Genomic DNA, 17867 nt, shown 5'->3' on the forward strand with positions numbered 1-17867 from the left:
GCATCATTTCAGTGTCAATGTTTAACTATACTCACAACCGCAATTAAAATTAAATACATTTATTGTGAAAATATTATTAGTTCCACTATTCTCCCCTAACTTCCCAGTTCATCCGATCGGGCAGTAGTAAAGAACAAAATGTATCTTACATATTAAATATTAGCACGATCAAGTGATAGGGGCTGAAATATATCATTTGCTGTTTTACGTAACAGATTAGTAGATTACATTTACAGATGAGTAAATATGTCAATGACAACATGTACTTTTTCAGCATCCGGTCGGAGTTGGGCCTGCAGGAATGAACCCGTTTCTTACTGATTACGAAGTCAATGTTGGGACTGAAAGATCTAACCTGTTTCTTACTGATCACGAAGTCAATGTTGGGACTGAAAGATCTAACCTATTTCTTACTGATCGCGAAGTGATTGTTGCGGCCGGATGGATTGGTTGTCGGTCACCGGATTGTTATATGTTATATGTTATGCAAATGAATCCGTTTCTTGCGGATCACGAAGTGTGATGTAATCTCGTTATCATTTATACTTTCAATCTGTAATCTTCCGTAATCATTTCTATGAAATTGTCTTTAGTTATTTAGTACATATTATTTGTTTATGTACGAAATTGTTTTTAGCATTTATGACAGAATCATTTGAAAATTATTTACATGCAATTCAAATTGTAAAACTATCTCTACTATAATTCTAGAATTATCTTTGTACATTGTACGACCGTCCACGTGAAAGTTGTTAAAACGACATTTTTATCGGTTTTGTGGTAATTATACGTTGTGGTAATTATACGTTGTGTTCATTGCGAGCTATATTTTAATGGGCTGTATACTCGGTCGTGACAGATATTTTTTGATGCGATAAAAACTGACTAAAAAGAATACTATTAGCTTCCTTTGTGTGACCACGGGCTTTTTAGTTTCTTTATAATATACAAAGAATACTTATATTTTTATGTAATCCTGTTGTAATTCAAATTGTATTTCAATCGTAGGATTTTTTAAATTTCTAATTTCTTATTGTACCACAATTCCTGTATTTCTGATTTCATCGTCTAAAAACTTCTTGGAATAGACATAAACCCTCAAATAGATACCAATCATCGCACACGATGTACGTGCACCCGGGGTTAAATACGACGCTATTGTCAGCACTGCGCGCGCGCACACGTACCATCTTATGTGTGCTGATCTGTATGTGCCTATCCTACTTGTGAAACAAGCGCGTCACGCAGTACGCGTAGGCACATGGCTATGTGAAGGGAGGGGGGGTCATGCCATGATTACGTAACATTGCTGTCAGGAGGGGGGTTGGGTCTTGATTTCGGTTGATTACGGAAGTAATCAAGGGGGAGGGGGTAAAAATTGCTAAAATATTGATATTCACCTTACTCGAGTTAAAATGCTTTGAAGTAGCGCGCGCCACGTCTGACGTCAATCCATCAAAAATGGATCTGGACACTGCTTGCTCTAACCAAAGCCCTTTTCTTGCAGTAGAGCGCGACCGCCGATAACAATTTGTTCAATGTTGGTCTCAGCCTGGTATCATGCTTGTATTGGTTTTGGAACTCTTGCCTATTGTTTTTTAATCGTTTTAGCATTTAGTATTATGAGCTAATATGTGACATATAAATGTATGAAAATTTAGCTTAAAAATTAAATGTAACTTGAGTGTAGCAATATTATCAGATTTCAGAATATACTTTATTCAATAATGAAGAACCCGTCGCCACTCTCAGCAGTCAACCAGGGCTTATAAAAGCTTAACTGCGTCTGTGTCCTTTTATTATTTATTTCACCAACTGTGCAAATGAGAGTGACGGTGTGGTCAGGTCGTCTTTAACAGCTCGTGTATTAAATACCAGCTATCTGTTGCCTGCCAGCATACGCACTAACTCCACTAAAGTATATTTATAATAGTTAAGTATAGTGACTTGCATTATAAGGAATTTAGTAATAAGGGAAAAAGGAGTTAGGATAACCATCTATAAAGCTTTGATAAGACCTCATCTAGAGTATTGTGTCCAATTGTGGAATCCAGTTGCGGCTCATGGAAGTTGGGGGATTGTTTTGGAGCTGGAGAGCGTCCAGAGGCGGTTTACCCGTCTTATTGATGAGGTGGGTACCCTTCCTTACAGCCGTAGACTGGAAATTCTCAATTTGACAACGCTGGCAGAGCGGCGAATACGTCGCGTGGGGACCTAATTGAAGCTTTTAAGGTTATTAATGGTTTGACCGAGTACGGCTCAGATTGGTTCAAAGTGAGCAGATCTGGTGTTAATCTTGTATCATCCAACAGATGTTGTAAGAGTATGGCAAAGATTAGGAATCTCCAAAGTTCATTTCTTCCAGAGCGAGTTATTCCTTACTGGAACAAACTCCCTTCAGATGTTAAGAACTCGGTGACTGTTTTAAGTTTTAAGATTAAATTAGAAGGGTTTAGAAAGATATAATTTCTAAGGATATTTCTAATGATTCACATTTTTGGAATGTTTCAAATGAAGTATTAGGGAGAATTGAAGGACCTAGCTATGCTAATAAAGTAATAATAAAGAGAAGCATAACGATTATCTTTATTTCCACCCTTTTGTGGCAAAAAAGCGATTTATAAATCTTTATTCCACTGGGAAGTATAAATAGGGTTATCTTTTGGGGATGCTTTTTGAATTTATTTTGTAATTTATTTATAAAGTTGTAGTTAATAATTTATTGATTTGGGTGGTTAGATATTTATATTTTTCACAGATTCTCCTAGAATAACCCCATTAATAGAATAACTTGATCTTATTATTAAAGTCTAAATGCATAACTAAACATTGAGTAGGATTCAACCTCCAAGGCCACTTACTAATTAATTAATTCACAAAATCTCGATTTTTTGCCAAAAGAATCTCAATTTTGCTTAAATTGACTACCAACGAGCTTGACATTACTAGGAAAACTCATGTGGGACTATCCCAATAGTTTTAATTCAAAAATACGATGTTAAGATATCTTGCCTGGACATGCACATTCAGAATATTTTTCACTGCCAAATCTATAAATATCCCAGCGCCTGACTTTACAGGGCTGTAACTTTGCTCAGGAATGAGATAGAATCAAAAATCAAAAGGTTCTGAGCTCAGAAACAACCTGGCTATTAGATTAAACTAGTTTAAAGTGATTTTGGAGACATGACTTTTTTGCTAAATGTCAGCATGGAGCCCCACTGTGAGGTCCTTTAAGTTCCTTTAAATCTTTAACCATAGTGTCATGACTCATGCTGAAAAGTATTCCATTGAGCTTAAAGGATGAGGGGACCTTAGAAAAAGTTTTTTTCTCGTGCAAATCCTTCTATTACATTAATCGTATAAACCACTTTAGTGAAATCCTCAAAGCTGTATTTCATTCGCACGCCAAGATATCCCGCCAAAACAATTTGAACCTGTCAATTATGGGACCTGCTCTGATCCGCGCATATAGAAATACAGGTAAAATGAGCGTGCGGGCAGACTAAATTACTAATTAAGAATACATTAACAATTTACGATACTAACGAGCCTATAACCAATGGAGAGGAGACTTTTTATGACCGGTTGAAAAAATAATTATCACCCTACGATAACCATGAGCCGAGATACACCTGAAATAAGATTGAAGTCACACAGAAAGAAAGTTGCTAGGTGTCCCAACGTAACACCTAGCAACTCCCTGTATTGTATCACAATTGATATATCAACATGTCATATCAACACAACACGGTCCTTATAAAAATGGATCGGGTAGGTATGAAATGCATGTCTTCATTTCAGTTGGACAAGCACCAAGCAGCAAGCTTTTAAGTTCTAACTCGCAATGAGACACTACTTATAACATAAGCCAGATTTTCAACTATTACAGCACAAAATATAATACCAAGCATAGCAGACGAAAACATCCACATTTATTGTGTAATTTGTTACACTCAAGTCACAGCAAACTCAAAACGGTAAATTATAAATGAGTGTAAAACTAAAGGTACACGAGCAGTGTCAAACCGCACGTGCGCACTCAGATAGGACTAGAGGCGCCAAGGGCCAGTTAGTAAAATGTCTTTTACTACATCATACATTCAATCGATTTTTAGATCTGCTGTGGCCCCTTGCCGTGTTATACATTCCTTTATTCTTGTATAAAGAAATATGTCTATTTTTAATTGTGTCCATATCGGGTTTCAAACAAGTCAAAACAAAATAGCAGTTTTGTTGTTAGCGGATGCTACTTATCTTAGCTTATTTAGAAATATCTACTACAACTACAAGAAAGCCTTTCTGAGTTACATTTAACTATTAAAGAGTAATAATCGTTACTTAAACTAATTCAACGCAACCAAAGATACCGCTCTCGCTAAAGGTAACACGACGTAATTAAAACAGAACAGAACAAAATGCTGACAGGAGCGAAGGGTGCGCGCGCACGTTGGTCTTAACACATAAGTGACGTCACAGCCCAAAATTGCTATCAGCCAATAGGAGCGCAGCGTGGTATTGCGCGAATTATCGATTACACAGTCTGGTGTATTTTTTGATTCTACACACTTTCGCAGGACTTAAACGCGAATATTTGGAAGTAAATTCTAAGGTCCCCTCATCCTTTAAAGTCATCAGCAAATAATTTAATTTTACTCTTAATATTATCAGGTAAATCATTAATATGTACTAATATAAGTAGGCTGTAGCACAAATATGAATGGTTCTAGCAATGGTCCCTAATGTAGTATCCATCTCGTGGCTTCTTGAATGACAGTCCTTTCCTTTCTAACACTTTTTTATCAACTAGGTCAGCATGGCGTCAGAAAGTCCAGCCCGGAGCCATGTCAAGCTCCCCATGAGTTGGTTCCGGCAAATAATTGTGCTGAGCATCATGTACGTGATAGTTGTCAATAAACTTCTCAGAGGTAAGCCTGATCAAAATATGCACCCTACATAATGACCATATTAGACCTGTATCTAATGTATCTGGAATTGGACGTATTGAAATACCAATTTTGACTATATATCCACAGTTATTCACCATGGATTTGTTTGTTATTAAATAGTTTTTCATAAATTTTTGGATTTAGATTAATTCGATGTAATGGGTCCAAGTTACTGCGGACATAGTTCACTATGTGTTTACCGTGTTTGGGTGCCCATCATATTTTACAGATGGGGGCGATATTTTGAACGATTCTATTTTATATTCATCTATTGCTGTACTCTGTAAAATTTGAAAAGTATTTAATAAAAAAAAAATAAGGGGCCATCTACTTAGGACGTCCGCCAAAATCGCAGATTTTCAGACCAGCCCCCCTCCCCCTGTCCGGGTGTGTCCGAATTTTCAAAGCCACCCCCCTCCTCCAGCTACTCTTAAGAGTACAAATAAATCCAACTTAAATTCATTGTTAATCAAATGTGCAGTTGGTAATCTTTCTTCGCTCTTATGAGTGGGTCGATCCATGATAAAGGCATGTTGCTAGTTGCCGAAACGTGGAAAACTAGTTTGTTTTGAAACACTGAGTGGAGACTCTAACTTCGTCACCAACTGTCACTTAAAAAAATGTGTAGTTACTTAAAATAGACAATAATACATTTAGTGACGAACAAGTTTAGCAATTAGCACAGTTACATTTAATTACATTTAAGTACTTAACATTCGTTCAAAATACAGGGATCTTAACTTACAGAGTAATTAGTGTCAAAGAGTTGAAATAAATGGGACTTTTTCGTTAATTCTGCCAAAATTTCCGGACGTCCGGATTTTCAGAAACCACCCCCTCCCCCTGTCCGGATTTGTCTGAAATTCCAAAACCACCCCCTCCCTATTTGCCGGATGCCCTAAGTAGATGGCTCTTAAACAAAAGATTTTTCTTTATTGACTAAAATGCAGGTTATTCATGCCTGAAGATCAACTTAATGGATAAAAATTAAAAGGGGACTTGAAAATTAGATTTAGTCGAAATCAATATAGTGAGCTGGAAGTTAGTACTTAGTAACAGAAGAAAAACTTCATCAGGTTTTGTGTACATAGCACTTGAATGGTTTGTCGGTTGCTTTGCTCCAAAAAAACCAATAAAAGAGTTTCCAGCAATCCGATCACCCTTCTTGAAGATGCCAGCCACAACTCTTGAGCAACTTATCCGAAGAAGGCAAATCACTAGCACACAACTTGTTGAGCTTTACATTGATAGAATTGTGGATGTGAGTAAAATTAAATAACATTCAATAGCTGTATTAATGTATATTTTATATATTACTAAAATAAAAGTACATGTATGATGCATGAATATTACATATTATGCATAATTGTTATCTAAATATTACACTTCTCCATTCTAATAAGTAGCCTTGCTTTTATACGGTCATAGTGGCATGATTCGGAACAACTCTCTTCATCTGCATGTCCGGCAGCCGTATTAGACTTAAGTACAATAAATGTTATTACAGTAAAAGTAATATTATGCGGTTAAATTCATTTCATCGTCAGGTAAACCCTTTGGTTAATGCTGTAGTCCAAACTGCATTTGCCAAAGCTTTGGATGAAGCTAACAGAATTGATGAATTGATGAAGTCAGACAGTTTCGAAACTGATCCTAGATTCACAGTAGAGAAGATGCCATTCTTAGGTGTTCCTATCACATGCAAAGAAATCATCTTTGTTAAGGTGAGATTATTATATGAGATATTTTCTATTGGGATTCAGTCTTAGAGGCTGGTCAGTTCTGGGGTTTGGCAGCTCAAATTCCAGGGAATTTGAACGACAATATCATGATAAGAAATGAAAATGTAAATTTTCAGGGATTCAGTGCAACTGCAGGATTGAAAGGGAGAATTGGTCACGTGTGTAAGGAAGATGCTGAGGTGGTAAAGTATATGAGAGCTTCTGGAGCCATCATCATTGGTCTCACCAATACCAGGTTGGTACTTCTTAGGTCCCAGGATCCATTGCATAACTGTGTTTGAAGTAAACATGGTGCGAAATATTAAGAAACTGAAGTTAGAGTTATTTACTTTTGTTACTTTTACTTTCGCGACGAAGCAATTTCGAATATTGTGGAACTTACAGCCTTATTTAAATACTTTCAGCCTAGTTATTATTTTGCGGCTGTACAAATTTACTGTGTTGGCTTCTTAAAGCAGGACACTTAAAAAAGATATAATATCAACGACCCCAATCATCCACTCCCTGTCCTGATGTGTTGTAATTCTAAAAGAAACTATATAGTAGTTACAGTGTTATCTTGTTATGTAACTCGCAGTCTTGCTACATTCTGTGTGGTGGATATCACATTATTAACTACAGGATATTAGAGTGCGTAAGAAACCTCAACTTTAGATACCGAAATGGACAGCTGGTGTTAGTTCAATTACTGGTGTCAACACTCTAACAAACTTTTATAAATCGAAAATGTGACTAGGAAAGTTGTAGGTGATATGGTTGGATTCCCGATTTTATTGATTCCAGGGTTTATTCCTGACGATTGGTCCAGTCGATTTAAATAATCGCATATTTAAGTGTTATTCATTCTCCCTGTTACAGCGAAGCATTAACTAGGACATGCATGTTAATTGTTAGGATCAGTTCACTCTCAGACTTCTTACTCAGGCCAGCTTTTTGATTAACAATATTTGCTCTAGAGGTCATACTCCGACTTGTTACATATTCAAATTTAAGTGAGTAAAGTAATATGTTATATAATAAGTAAAGTAATATGTAATATTGTAAAGTAATAACATGTCTGCGTTTGCAGTGAGTTAGCGATGTGGTGGGAGTCTCATAACCCTGTATACGGGTACACGTGTAACCCTTACGATCTGAGGTGTATTGTTGGGGGCAGCTCTGGAGGAGAGGTACGTTTGCTAGTCATTTGCATATTAAGTTACGTAATTAATAATCTATAAATATATTATCAATCAGGAAGTATTAGTTCTGATTTCTGTAGTTTGTCGGGAAGTATTAGTTCTGATTTCTGTATTTTGTCGGGAAGTATTAGTTCTGTCGTTCAACATTTTGTTATGGGACAATGATTTAAACGAATTACATATTTGCATGTTATTAATTGTTAAACTTTACATATTATTTTGATATTCAATGCACGGATGCTCAAGTGCGTGATTGTTGAATTAATAACTGATGCTTACTCAACTGCTGCAGAGTGCAGGCGTATAATAAATATAATGTAATATTATGTACATTATATAATATAATTGTTGATGACTGATTTATCACTTATCAGGCTGCTTCAGTTGCATCAGCCTGCAGCGTTATGGGTATTGGTAGTGATATCGGTGGAAGCATCAGAATGCCTGCATTCTTTAATGGCGTGTTCGGACACAAACCTTCTCCTTTCCTGGTCCCCAACAAGGGTCAGTAGTTTCATTCAGAGAAAATCGATTTTGGTTCAAGATTATTTTATAGTGATTTTTGAAAATTCGAGGATCTTCTGCTAGTTTTCAGTACAAAAATATCATGTTAACATCTGGCCCAACAAAGCATCCCATGAAAGTTTTTCCGAAGTAAACATAGACTTTAGAGTAAAAACCGTTCAAAGTTCAGGTCAATTTCCGGGAGCAACGGTAGAGTCAGCCAAGTACTTGGGACTAGGCCCCATCTGTAGATATGCACAGGACTTGGAGCCCATGTTGAAGTGTATGGCCCTGAAGGACGGACCTGTTGACTTCGAACAACCTCTCAATTACGATGTAGGTGAAGGAATACTGATTTGAATAAAATATTTAGTTAATTAAAAGCATTCCTTTGAAATAACACATTTAAGTAATAATCTGAATCGTGAAGTTACTCATTACTCATGTTTTTCTGATTATTTACAAGATTTAAACGTTTCTAGATCATTCGTATAATCTAACAATTTGAGTTGATTTTACTGAACACAGCCATTATTATATATACGTTTATATCGCAGCAAGTCTAATCGTACAGTTAAATAGTTGCACATCATATGACCAAGATACACGCTGTTGGAATGATGCCAGTATCACATGACGTTAAACTGTAATATCAGTTCATTAGCTGCTATTTTATCATCCCTGAAATGAGCCTATAGACATTCAATTCCAGAATTTTTAGAATGCTTTCGTGCACCGTTCATGAGATTTTACATAAAATATTCGGCTAATGAATTGTTTTTTGTTTGACCGCAATCTGGCCGCATATAATACAGCCAATAATAACCACGGCGTAAAATTCCAGACGTCAAAATTCCAGATTTCTCAAAATTAGTGTGTCGCAACCTACGTTAATGATTATTGAATATATAGCGTTAAATTACGCTCTAAATATTTAAATTTTATTTCAATCCCCTCATACTAAGTTGAAAATATATATTCTAGAATGATCTGTATCTCAAGCATAAACAACCGAGTGTGTTGGACACTAATTCTACACACCAAAATGTATAATTACAGCCAGTGTCAACTGTCAGGCTGTGGACAATGGCATGTATCGACAAAATAGCTTACAGCTTGGCTACCATTCAAGATTGTGTGAGGCTTCATACTAGCGTGAAATTATTTGTGTATTTTTAATTAGTGGTGTACTAAATACTGCGCGTACAAATAACGCAATGTCACAATGTACAGGGTTAAGGGGGGGGGACAATGGATATTTTTTTGTGAAACTTGATTTCGAGATAGCAGTTGACCAACAAACTAGGACCAGTGACCAAACTTTTGAGGGGGTCCCGGACCCCAACCGCCAAACGGTGCCCGCGGGGCAGCCACACCCATATTTGGTCCAAATTAGGCCCAATTTAGCCAAATACCCTGAACATGCCCAAAACCCAGATTTTAGGTGCTCTTCTTGTAGCTAGTGGTCTCCTGAACTCGTATATGAAATTTCATCAAGATTGGACAAAAAATGACTGAGTTATGGGCCAAAAACCATATGCCCATATTTGGGCATACGCACCAAATTTGGTAGATTTCGTCCCATAAATTGAGCAAATATCAATATTTTTGAATGAAACTTACTTTATAAGAAAGGTAAGCCTAAACTATATATTCTCTGTAAGTTATAGCTTTATATTTGTTTAAATGTGGATACTAAGGCGAAAAAACCACAAAAAATGAACTAAATTGCCCGTATCTTGGTTCGCGATATTCGCGGAATTGATCTCATTAAAATTGTAACAACTCAATCAGTTTTCAAAATTTTTGCATGAAATTTTCGGAATCGACTCGAAATCGCATTTCCACCTTATTTTGAGATCAGATTTTTGATTTAGGCCTCCAAAAAAATTTGGCGGCCAAATTCTGAATTTGTCCGGGAAAATTTTGGAATTCGGCCGCCAAATTTTTTTGGAGGCCTAAATCAAAAATCTGATCTCAAAATAAGGTGGAAATGCGATTTTGAGTCGATTCCGAAAATTTCATGCAAAAATTTTGAAAACTGATTGAGTTGTTACAATTTTAATGAGATCAATTCCGCGAATATCGCGAACCAAGATACGGGCAATTTAGTTCATTTTTTGTGGTTTTTTCGCCTTAGTATCCACATTTAAACAAATACAAAGCTATAACTTACAGAGAATATGTAGTTTAGGCTTACCTTTCTTATAAAGTAAGTTTCATTCAAAAATATTGATATTTGCCCAATTTATGGGACGAAATCTACCAAATTTGGTGCGTATGCCCAAATATGGGCATATGGTTTTTGGCCCATAACTCAGTCATTTTTTGTTCAATCTTGATGAAATTTCATCTACGAGTTCAAGAGACCACTAGCTACAAGTAGAGCACCTAAAATCTGGGTTTTGGGCATTTTCAGGGTATTTGGCTAAATTGGGCCTAATTTGGACCAAATATGGGCGTGGCTGCCCCGCGGGCACCGTTTGGCGGTTGGGGTCCGGGACCCCCTCAAAAGTTCGGTCACTGGTCCTAGTTTGTTGGTCAACTGCTATCTCGAAATCAACTTTCACAAAAAAATATCCATTGTCCCCCCCCCCCCCTTAATGAAGAACAAAGTAGATTTAGTGAGTACTTTCTTCAGTAAAACAGGATGAAATAAGTTTAGAATTTAGCTTGCACACAGATCACTTCAAACAGTCCCAATCTTGGAATCTAACTTGGTTTGAGATGCTGGCAGCAGGCGTGGTTCATGGTTGATATACAATACATGAGTCTAATTAGATAGTGCATGTTATCAAGGTTCCACATAATATTCAGTCTATTATAATTGAGAAGGCGTACGTGTGGTTTTGAACAATGCCTCAGCATTTAGAATTGCAAAGCATGGTGGCTTTTCCGGCTGGGACACTAACTAAACAAAGCATCGTATAATGTCGACAGTAGTCCGTACAGAGTAGAGTCAAAAATAACAATCATTACCAAAACGAAGCCTCTTTCTCATGTTGAATTGAATTGAAACTCAAATCGACGCGATACAACTCTTTCAGATGTCGAAGATAAAGTTTATCTCTGTTGAAGATGACGGCTGGTCTCAGTTTGATGGCTGGTCAGTGTTTACTTCTCCCGTAGATCGGGAGTTAAAACTCGCTCAGCGCAGAGTTGTCAACTTCCTGGAATCTTCTTGTGGAGCAAAGGTTAGTACTCGAGGATTTGTCAAGGATTTATCAAGGATTTGTCCACTGTAGCAGTGTTACAGGTAGTATGATGTATCAATTAATGTTGATCAGTCTAAACGCCCTGATCTGACAATGCATCATATGAGCAGCTGTAACACAATACTTCATACTCATCATTCCTCGGCAGCTGTCTATAATTTGTTAGAAACAAATATTTGCAATACTATCCTTGTAATGAAGATTAATACGTCAGACAAGACACAATGTACTGCTGTGTAAATCTGTTGACTGGTGTATTATGATAGTAGTGCAGTCTAATGATAGTATTGTCTACGACATGACTATTATTAAATCTAAATATTTGTATGTATATATCCTACATCGTAATATGATGTAGGATATATACATACAAAATACAAATATGGAGGATATACGCATTATATACATTAAAACTATTTGATACAATACAACTCAATCGGGCGGGGAGTACCTGACCAGCACATACAGATAATATCAGAATGTGCTAAGTGTAGTGCTTAAGTGTACTAAGTGTACTACTGTCATCATGATATTGATTGGAAACTGCTTAAAGCTACATAATGAGTTAACGGCTCTCAGAGCTATGGTATTTAACGATCAGAACTTTGGTATTTAGATGTAATGATCGGCATGTCCTAGACAATACTATCATTATACTGCACTGATATTATCATCATGTGTAGGGTAAAACTTCAAGAAGCACAGCTTTAATCTTAATTTAATCTTAATCAGCCGTATGAATCGTTAATCGCAGTTGGAACTCTCCTAGGTGGAGAAGAAGGAAATCATGTTGCTGCGTTACTCACTGCCCATCTGGATGGCAATTATTAACAACAACGGGGATCCTAAATTCTCTCAATTCTGCTCGTCCACAAAGGACAACACCGAGGTTTCGAGTTATGATCTGCCATTAAAGAACATGTACAAAGAAATGCTGAAGAAGTGTGTTGGAATGTCAGATCATACCTTCTACGTTATCATCACAGGTTTGTTCAGCTTGTTTATCATTTCCTACTTTAAACTTTTCTAATTTTAAATATTTAGTTTTATATTTATTTTCAACATCAGATTTTGTGAAATGCCAAAGTAGCGTGATGTTTTCGGACAGCCAACGAATCCTACGTAGCATTCTGTACCGCTACGTAACATACCAAGGCTTCCTAAATTTAATTCCTGTCTGGAGCTGGGACTTTTGATTACATCATATCAACCCTTCTTATCAGTGCAGGAAGTTGGTATTGTTATTTATTGGCAACATCTTTCTAGTAACCAATGTCACTAGCAGTGTACGGTATATGATGTACAATTAATGTTGACCGTCTAAACCCCTGATGCAATGCATCAATGAGCCTGTAACAATACTTCATAGACCTATCTCCTACGGCAGCGCTAAACAATTGTAGAAACAAATGTTGCGATACTATCCTTTAATGAGATATCGTCAGACAGACACAATGTATGCTGTGTAAACTGTTACTGCGGTATTATGATAGTAGTGCGCTAATGATAGTATTCTAGGACACTGCGTTCTTAAATCTAATATTTGTATGTATATCCTACATCTGTAATAGATGTAGATATATCATAAAAATACAAGATGGAGGATAACGCATTATATACATAAACTATTTGATACAAAAACCATCGGGGGAGTACCTGACAGCACATACAATATATCAGGAATGTGCAAGTGTAAGTGCTAATGTCTACTGTCACATGATATTGATGAAAACTACTTAAAGCTACATAATGGTTAACGGCCTCTCAGAGCTACTGGTATTTAACGATCAGAACTTTGGTATTTAGATGTAATGATCGGCATGTCCTAGACAATACTATCATTATACTGCACTGATATTATCATCATGTGTAGGGTAAAACTTCAAGAAGCACAGCTTTAATCTTAATTTAATCTTAATCAGCCGTATGAACCGTTAATCGCAGTTGGGAACTCTCCTAGGTGGAGAAGAAGGAAATCATGTTGCTACGTTACTCACTGCCATCTGGATGGCAATTATTAACAACAACGGGGATCCTAAATTCTCTCAATTCTGCTCTTCCACAAAGGACAACACCGAGGTCTCGAGTTATGATCTGGCCATTAAAGAACATGTACAAAGAAATGCTGAAGAAGTGTGTTGGAATGTCAGATCATACCTTCTACGTTATCATCACAGGTTGTTCAGCTTGGTTTAACATTTCCTACTTTAAACTTTTCTAATTTTAAATATTTAGGTTTATATTTATTTTCAACATCAGATTTTGTGAAATGCCAAAGTAGCGTGATGTTTTCGGACAGCCAACGATCCTACGTAGCATTCTGTACCGCTACGTAACATACCAAGGAAACGACCATTCTCCCGGAGAAGAATGTGCATAATTTTCCGTCGTTACATTATAATTGTTTTACGGCAAAACACGTATTGTAGACTGTAGAACTGCATGTTTTATTGTCAGACAGTAAACAAATTGACGTCAATGTTATCTTGAAAATCCGTTCTCAGAATGCCTGGGAAATTATTAATCACAATATTTTCATGAAGCCACTGTATTTTTATTTCCTGGATTGTAAGAATTCGGGCTTACGAGAACCTTCAACTAGTAACAGTTACCATATTAATAATGCTATGTAGTAAGATATTGGGGGTAACGGAGGGTATAGTGTGAGTGGGGTAGACGGAGTGATTAATTAACATGTTCTTCAACTGTGTGTAATCAGTTCTGCGTTATGGGTTAAAGATTGTTGATCACGTGTTGTGTTGATCACGTGTTCATCGTGCCTTATAAGGCTGAGACTGGGCAACCGTAAATCAACAACGCGCTATAAATGATAAAAGAACTGTTTGTGTTAGATGTGATTACGTTTTGATTTCGAATAAATATTTGAAATATTTTCGCTGCTTTTTAGATTGCAGGGCAGCTTGCTTTTTAAAAGCTCACGTTAAGAATATTTCGAATCGTATGATAATGTTATCACCGGTGCGTGGAGAATAGATAGATACTCGAAGTTCAAGTGAAAGATAGTATGATAGTAAAATCAGAATAATTGGAATAATGAACAAACTAAGATCGCGGAACCCTGACCCTTACGCTAAACCTACATGTTTCGGAGAGGTCTAAGTTTATAATTAAAACAAGGTAGTTAACCGTTGTTTTAACTGTTGTTTAACTATCCTCTCTACGGACTAGTGGTTTTAACTGTCCTCTTTACGGACTAGTGGTTTAACCCGTAAATATCAGGAGATATTTGGTCCTCGTGGAAGGTTCTAGAAGAATCAGGAGAGAGCTAGGAACTAGCTCGATTCAATCTATAACAATAAAATCGGATGATGAAATCGTATGATAAAATCGTACTTCGATGAAATCGGCTGATAAAATCGTACTTTGATAAAAATCGAATGATAAAATCGTGTGATATTCTTATCAAATCACATGATTAGTTTTGCAGAGTACATCCCAATTCTATGTAACATGTACAATGTACATTGTAAGTTATCACAGGAAATCTGGTTTTTGTGAAAAACATTGTGTGCAAACAAGTGTGAAAAGAGTGAAATCATTAAATGTTTGATCGTTTCAGGAATGATAGAAAGGGGCCCGGTGAATGACACATTTTACAGAGTACATTTGAAAATTGTGATATCCTCACCATCTCCTCATATTCGCATTTCGTACCTTATTTAACTTATGTGCGACATTTTAGGGGGATATAGTGTTTATAAAGCTTAAACAAGAGGCATTTATGGCTGCTTCTTTATTGACTATACGTATAGTAAATATACGCAACCCCTGAAAGGCTGATTTAAATATATTTAAAAGCTAGGCTGTAAACAAAAACAGCCACTTTAAATGCTTCGTGTGTGCACTGTGCGTATAGATTATAGATATATATAGAATAAAGATATCATGTGCTGTCACATTATGAACCTGGGTGGTCGTCTAGTACACACACCTAACTACCGAGTGCCGACGTTTGGAATATAAATGGAGTTAAGTCACTAATTTTGTTAATTTCAGGAATGATGGAAAGAATCCCGATGGCTAAAGCGAGTATAGATCAATTGCTAGCGATGGGACAAGAACTGAGAGATTTTATCCACGAGCTACTTGAGGGAGATACTGTCCTGTTATACCCATCCCATCCCATGACAGCACCAAGGTTTGTAGGCTTGTAAACTTTGTAATGGGTACCACTGTAACCATTATGATTATCATTTATATATACCATTATGATACCATGAATACACCAGGGGTTTTCGTTATAAATTTTGACGTTATTAAATTATGAGGTGTTTGGTGCAATTTCCGCCCTGAGCTCCAGTTGGATTCAAAAAACCATCGTGCTACAAACGCAAGGCACTACAGAATAAGAATGCACTCAATTTTGTGTAACAAATCCGTTGGGTAATGGCTGTGAACTGTGTAAATAATGGCTATTATTCTAATAAAGCCGACTATTTATTTTAAATGCCGGTTTATATCCAGCTCATAGCAGGTAGGTTATGTACTTAGTACATACAAATAATGGATTAGTATGATTTAGAATAAATCGCCCTTATCGCTTGATAATTACTCATTTTGTTTTTCAGACACCACATGCCATGTTTCACTGGATTTAACTTTGCGTACACTGGTATCTGGAACATTATTGGAGTTCCAGTTACTCAAGTCCCTCTAGGACTCGACAAAAATGGTCTGCCGCTTGGTGTTCAGGTTTATATGCATACATACCTAATATGTCAAACACAATATTTAACACATTCTTTATACTTGATTGTTGGTAAGGTGTCATTGGTTGGCTGGTATTTTGTTTTATTCAGCAGTTGGTCAGTGGGGGCTCCACTTTGCAGTGGCTATCCCGCTTGACATTCCTTATACGATATAATTATTCGCATTGATATCATACCATTCATAATATTGTCAAGAACTTTGCCCTGTGATCCACGTGTTAAATACTCGTGGAGCGTGCACTATTAACGAGAAGTTAATTAATATTAAATCCATCTTTTTGATTGGAAATATTTGCTAACATCACAGATCTTTAAGATTTGGAGAGTAAGTAACTAACACAGTCCTCTTCCTTCAGGTTATAGGAGGAGTTAACCAGGATAGGCTGACGATAGCTGTGGCTCGGGAACTGGAGAAAGCGTTCGGTGGCTGGGTTGACCCGACAGAGAAGTACAAGGTCTACAAATACGAGCCAATACGAGGCATGCCATCCAGCCCACGTCATCACAATAACTCAACATCATCTCAGAGTAATCCAGTCACAACAGACTCCTCTTCTCCAGTAGACAGATGACAGGGAGAAAACATAAAACACGTACGTGATAACGTGTAGCTGCTCGTTAGATTTATGAACATATGATTTACGTTAGGAGAGCTGTTATTTTTTACTTTTAAAAGTATGATGGCGAAAACTGAAATCCTGTTAATATTGAAAAATAGTCAGGCCATTTTTTAGTAGCAAATTGCGAATATTTTGAAGCTTTCCCGCGTTTAGGTTTGTTATTTAGATTTGCAGATTTAAATGTTTTTATTCAATAATAAATCACTGGGTATTATAAGCTCTAATTTATTGATGAATTTGCGTGAAAATTTTGTTATATTATGTAAAACAGTCAAATGCCATATTATTAGAGACAGTAAATGTTTATGGTTAAGTCGGTTATTTGAAGTATTTAGGGTAAATATCCTTTTAGAGCAATATGCGTATATTTAGTTATTATATATTATATATGCATACACGTTACAGTTTACTCTACTCACTGCACTTACTACATAATATGTGTAAGATTTAATGGTTTAATTTAAATCATTAAAGTTGAACTATACGACAGTTTTGTGTTAATATAAATCAGTTTGATCATTTCAATCGTATAACTTTAAAGTTAAAAAGTTTAAATATGTTTATAAGGTATGGGATAAAATGAAATTTATAATTTAACTGGAAAACAGAATAAACGAGTCGTAATTTAATTCCCATAAGTGCACGAAATTCCACTCATTCTTCAATGAATATGTAAATTTTTCTAGCTTTAAGCTTAAACTTTCCTAAATTGATAGTTGTTAAATTATTTGTAAATAAGCAATGTTCAGTTGTAGTTGTTAGATGTTCTCTGGATTAAATGCAGATTTTTTGAGTTTATGATTTGTTGTCACATGAGAAATTCTTGTTCCTCAAACTGCTGACAGTTTTATTTCTTTGGTCAAATTTACAGTTTACTTTAACTCACAAAAATTGCTCATTTGCTCGTTTTACTCACCTCAAGTACA

General features: G+C 36.3%; 1 protein-coding gene across 2 annotated transcripts; it reads left to right on the plus strand.

The window, feature by feature from the left end:
• The first annotated feature begins 2251 nt into the window (after positions 1 to 2251).
• Positions 2252 to 17780, plus strand: LOC134812828 (fatty-acid amide hydrolase 2-B-like). 2 transcript variants are annotated; one of them, XM_063820404.1, is made up of 13 exons: positions 2252 to 2415; positions 4811 to 4928; positions 6026 to 6210; positions 6497 to 6673; positions 6808 to 6926; positions 7761 to 7860; positions 8247 to 8376; positions 8567 to 8712; positions 11424 to 11570; positions 12361 to 12577; positions 15609 to 15750; positions 16181 to 16304; positions 16678 to 17780. In XM_063820404.1, exons 1-13 carry the CDS (start codon positions 2326 to 2328, stop codon positions 16891 to 16893), a joined length of 1911 nt encoding a protein of 636 aa, XP_063676474.1. In that variant the 5' UTR covers positions 2252 to 2325; the 3' UTR covers positions 16894 to 17780. The 2 variants fall into 2 exon arrangements, with proteins under 2 accessions (XP_063676474.1, XP_063676475.1); XM_063820405.1 differs by lacking the exon at positions 12361 to 12577 and adding an exon at positions 13552 to 13768 and having other exon boundaries at positions 16678 to 16995.
• Positions 17781 to 17867: the final 87 nt, after the last annotated feature.

This window comes from Bolinopsis microptera, chromosome 3 (genome assembly GCF_026151205.1).
Source record: "Bolinopsis microptera isolate Bmic1 chromosome 3, MBARI_Bmic_1.0, whole genome shotgun sequence".
Lineage (NCBI taxonomy): Eukaryota > Metazoa > Ctenophora > Tentaculata > Lobata > Bolinopsidae > Bolinopsis > Bolinopsis microptera.

What these genes read in the sequence shown, in the direction of transcription:
- LOC134812828 (XM_063820404.1), top strand. Translation starts at nt 2,326, where the DNA reads ATGGCAAAGATTAGGAATCTCCAAAGTTCATTTCTTCCAGAGCGAGTT. An exon ending in TGTCAATAAACTTCTCAGAG is followed by an intron (nt 4,929 to 6,025) that starts GTAAGCCTGATC and finishes AAACTTCATCAG; the next exon opens with GTTTTGTGTACATAGCACTT. An exon ending in AAGAAATCATCTTTGTTAAG is followed by an intron (nt 6,674 to 6,807) that starts GTGAGATTATTA and finishes GTAAATTTTCAG; the next exon opens with GGATTCAGTGCAACTGCAGG.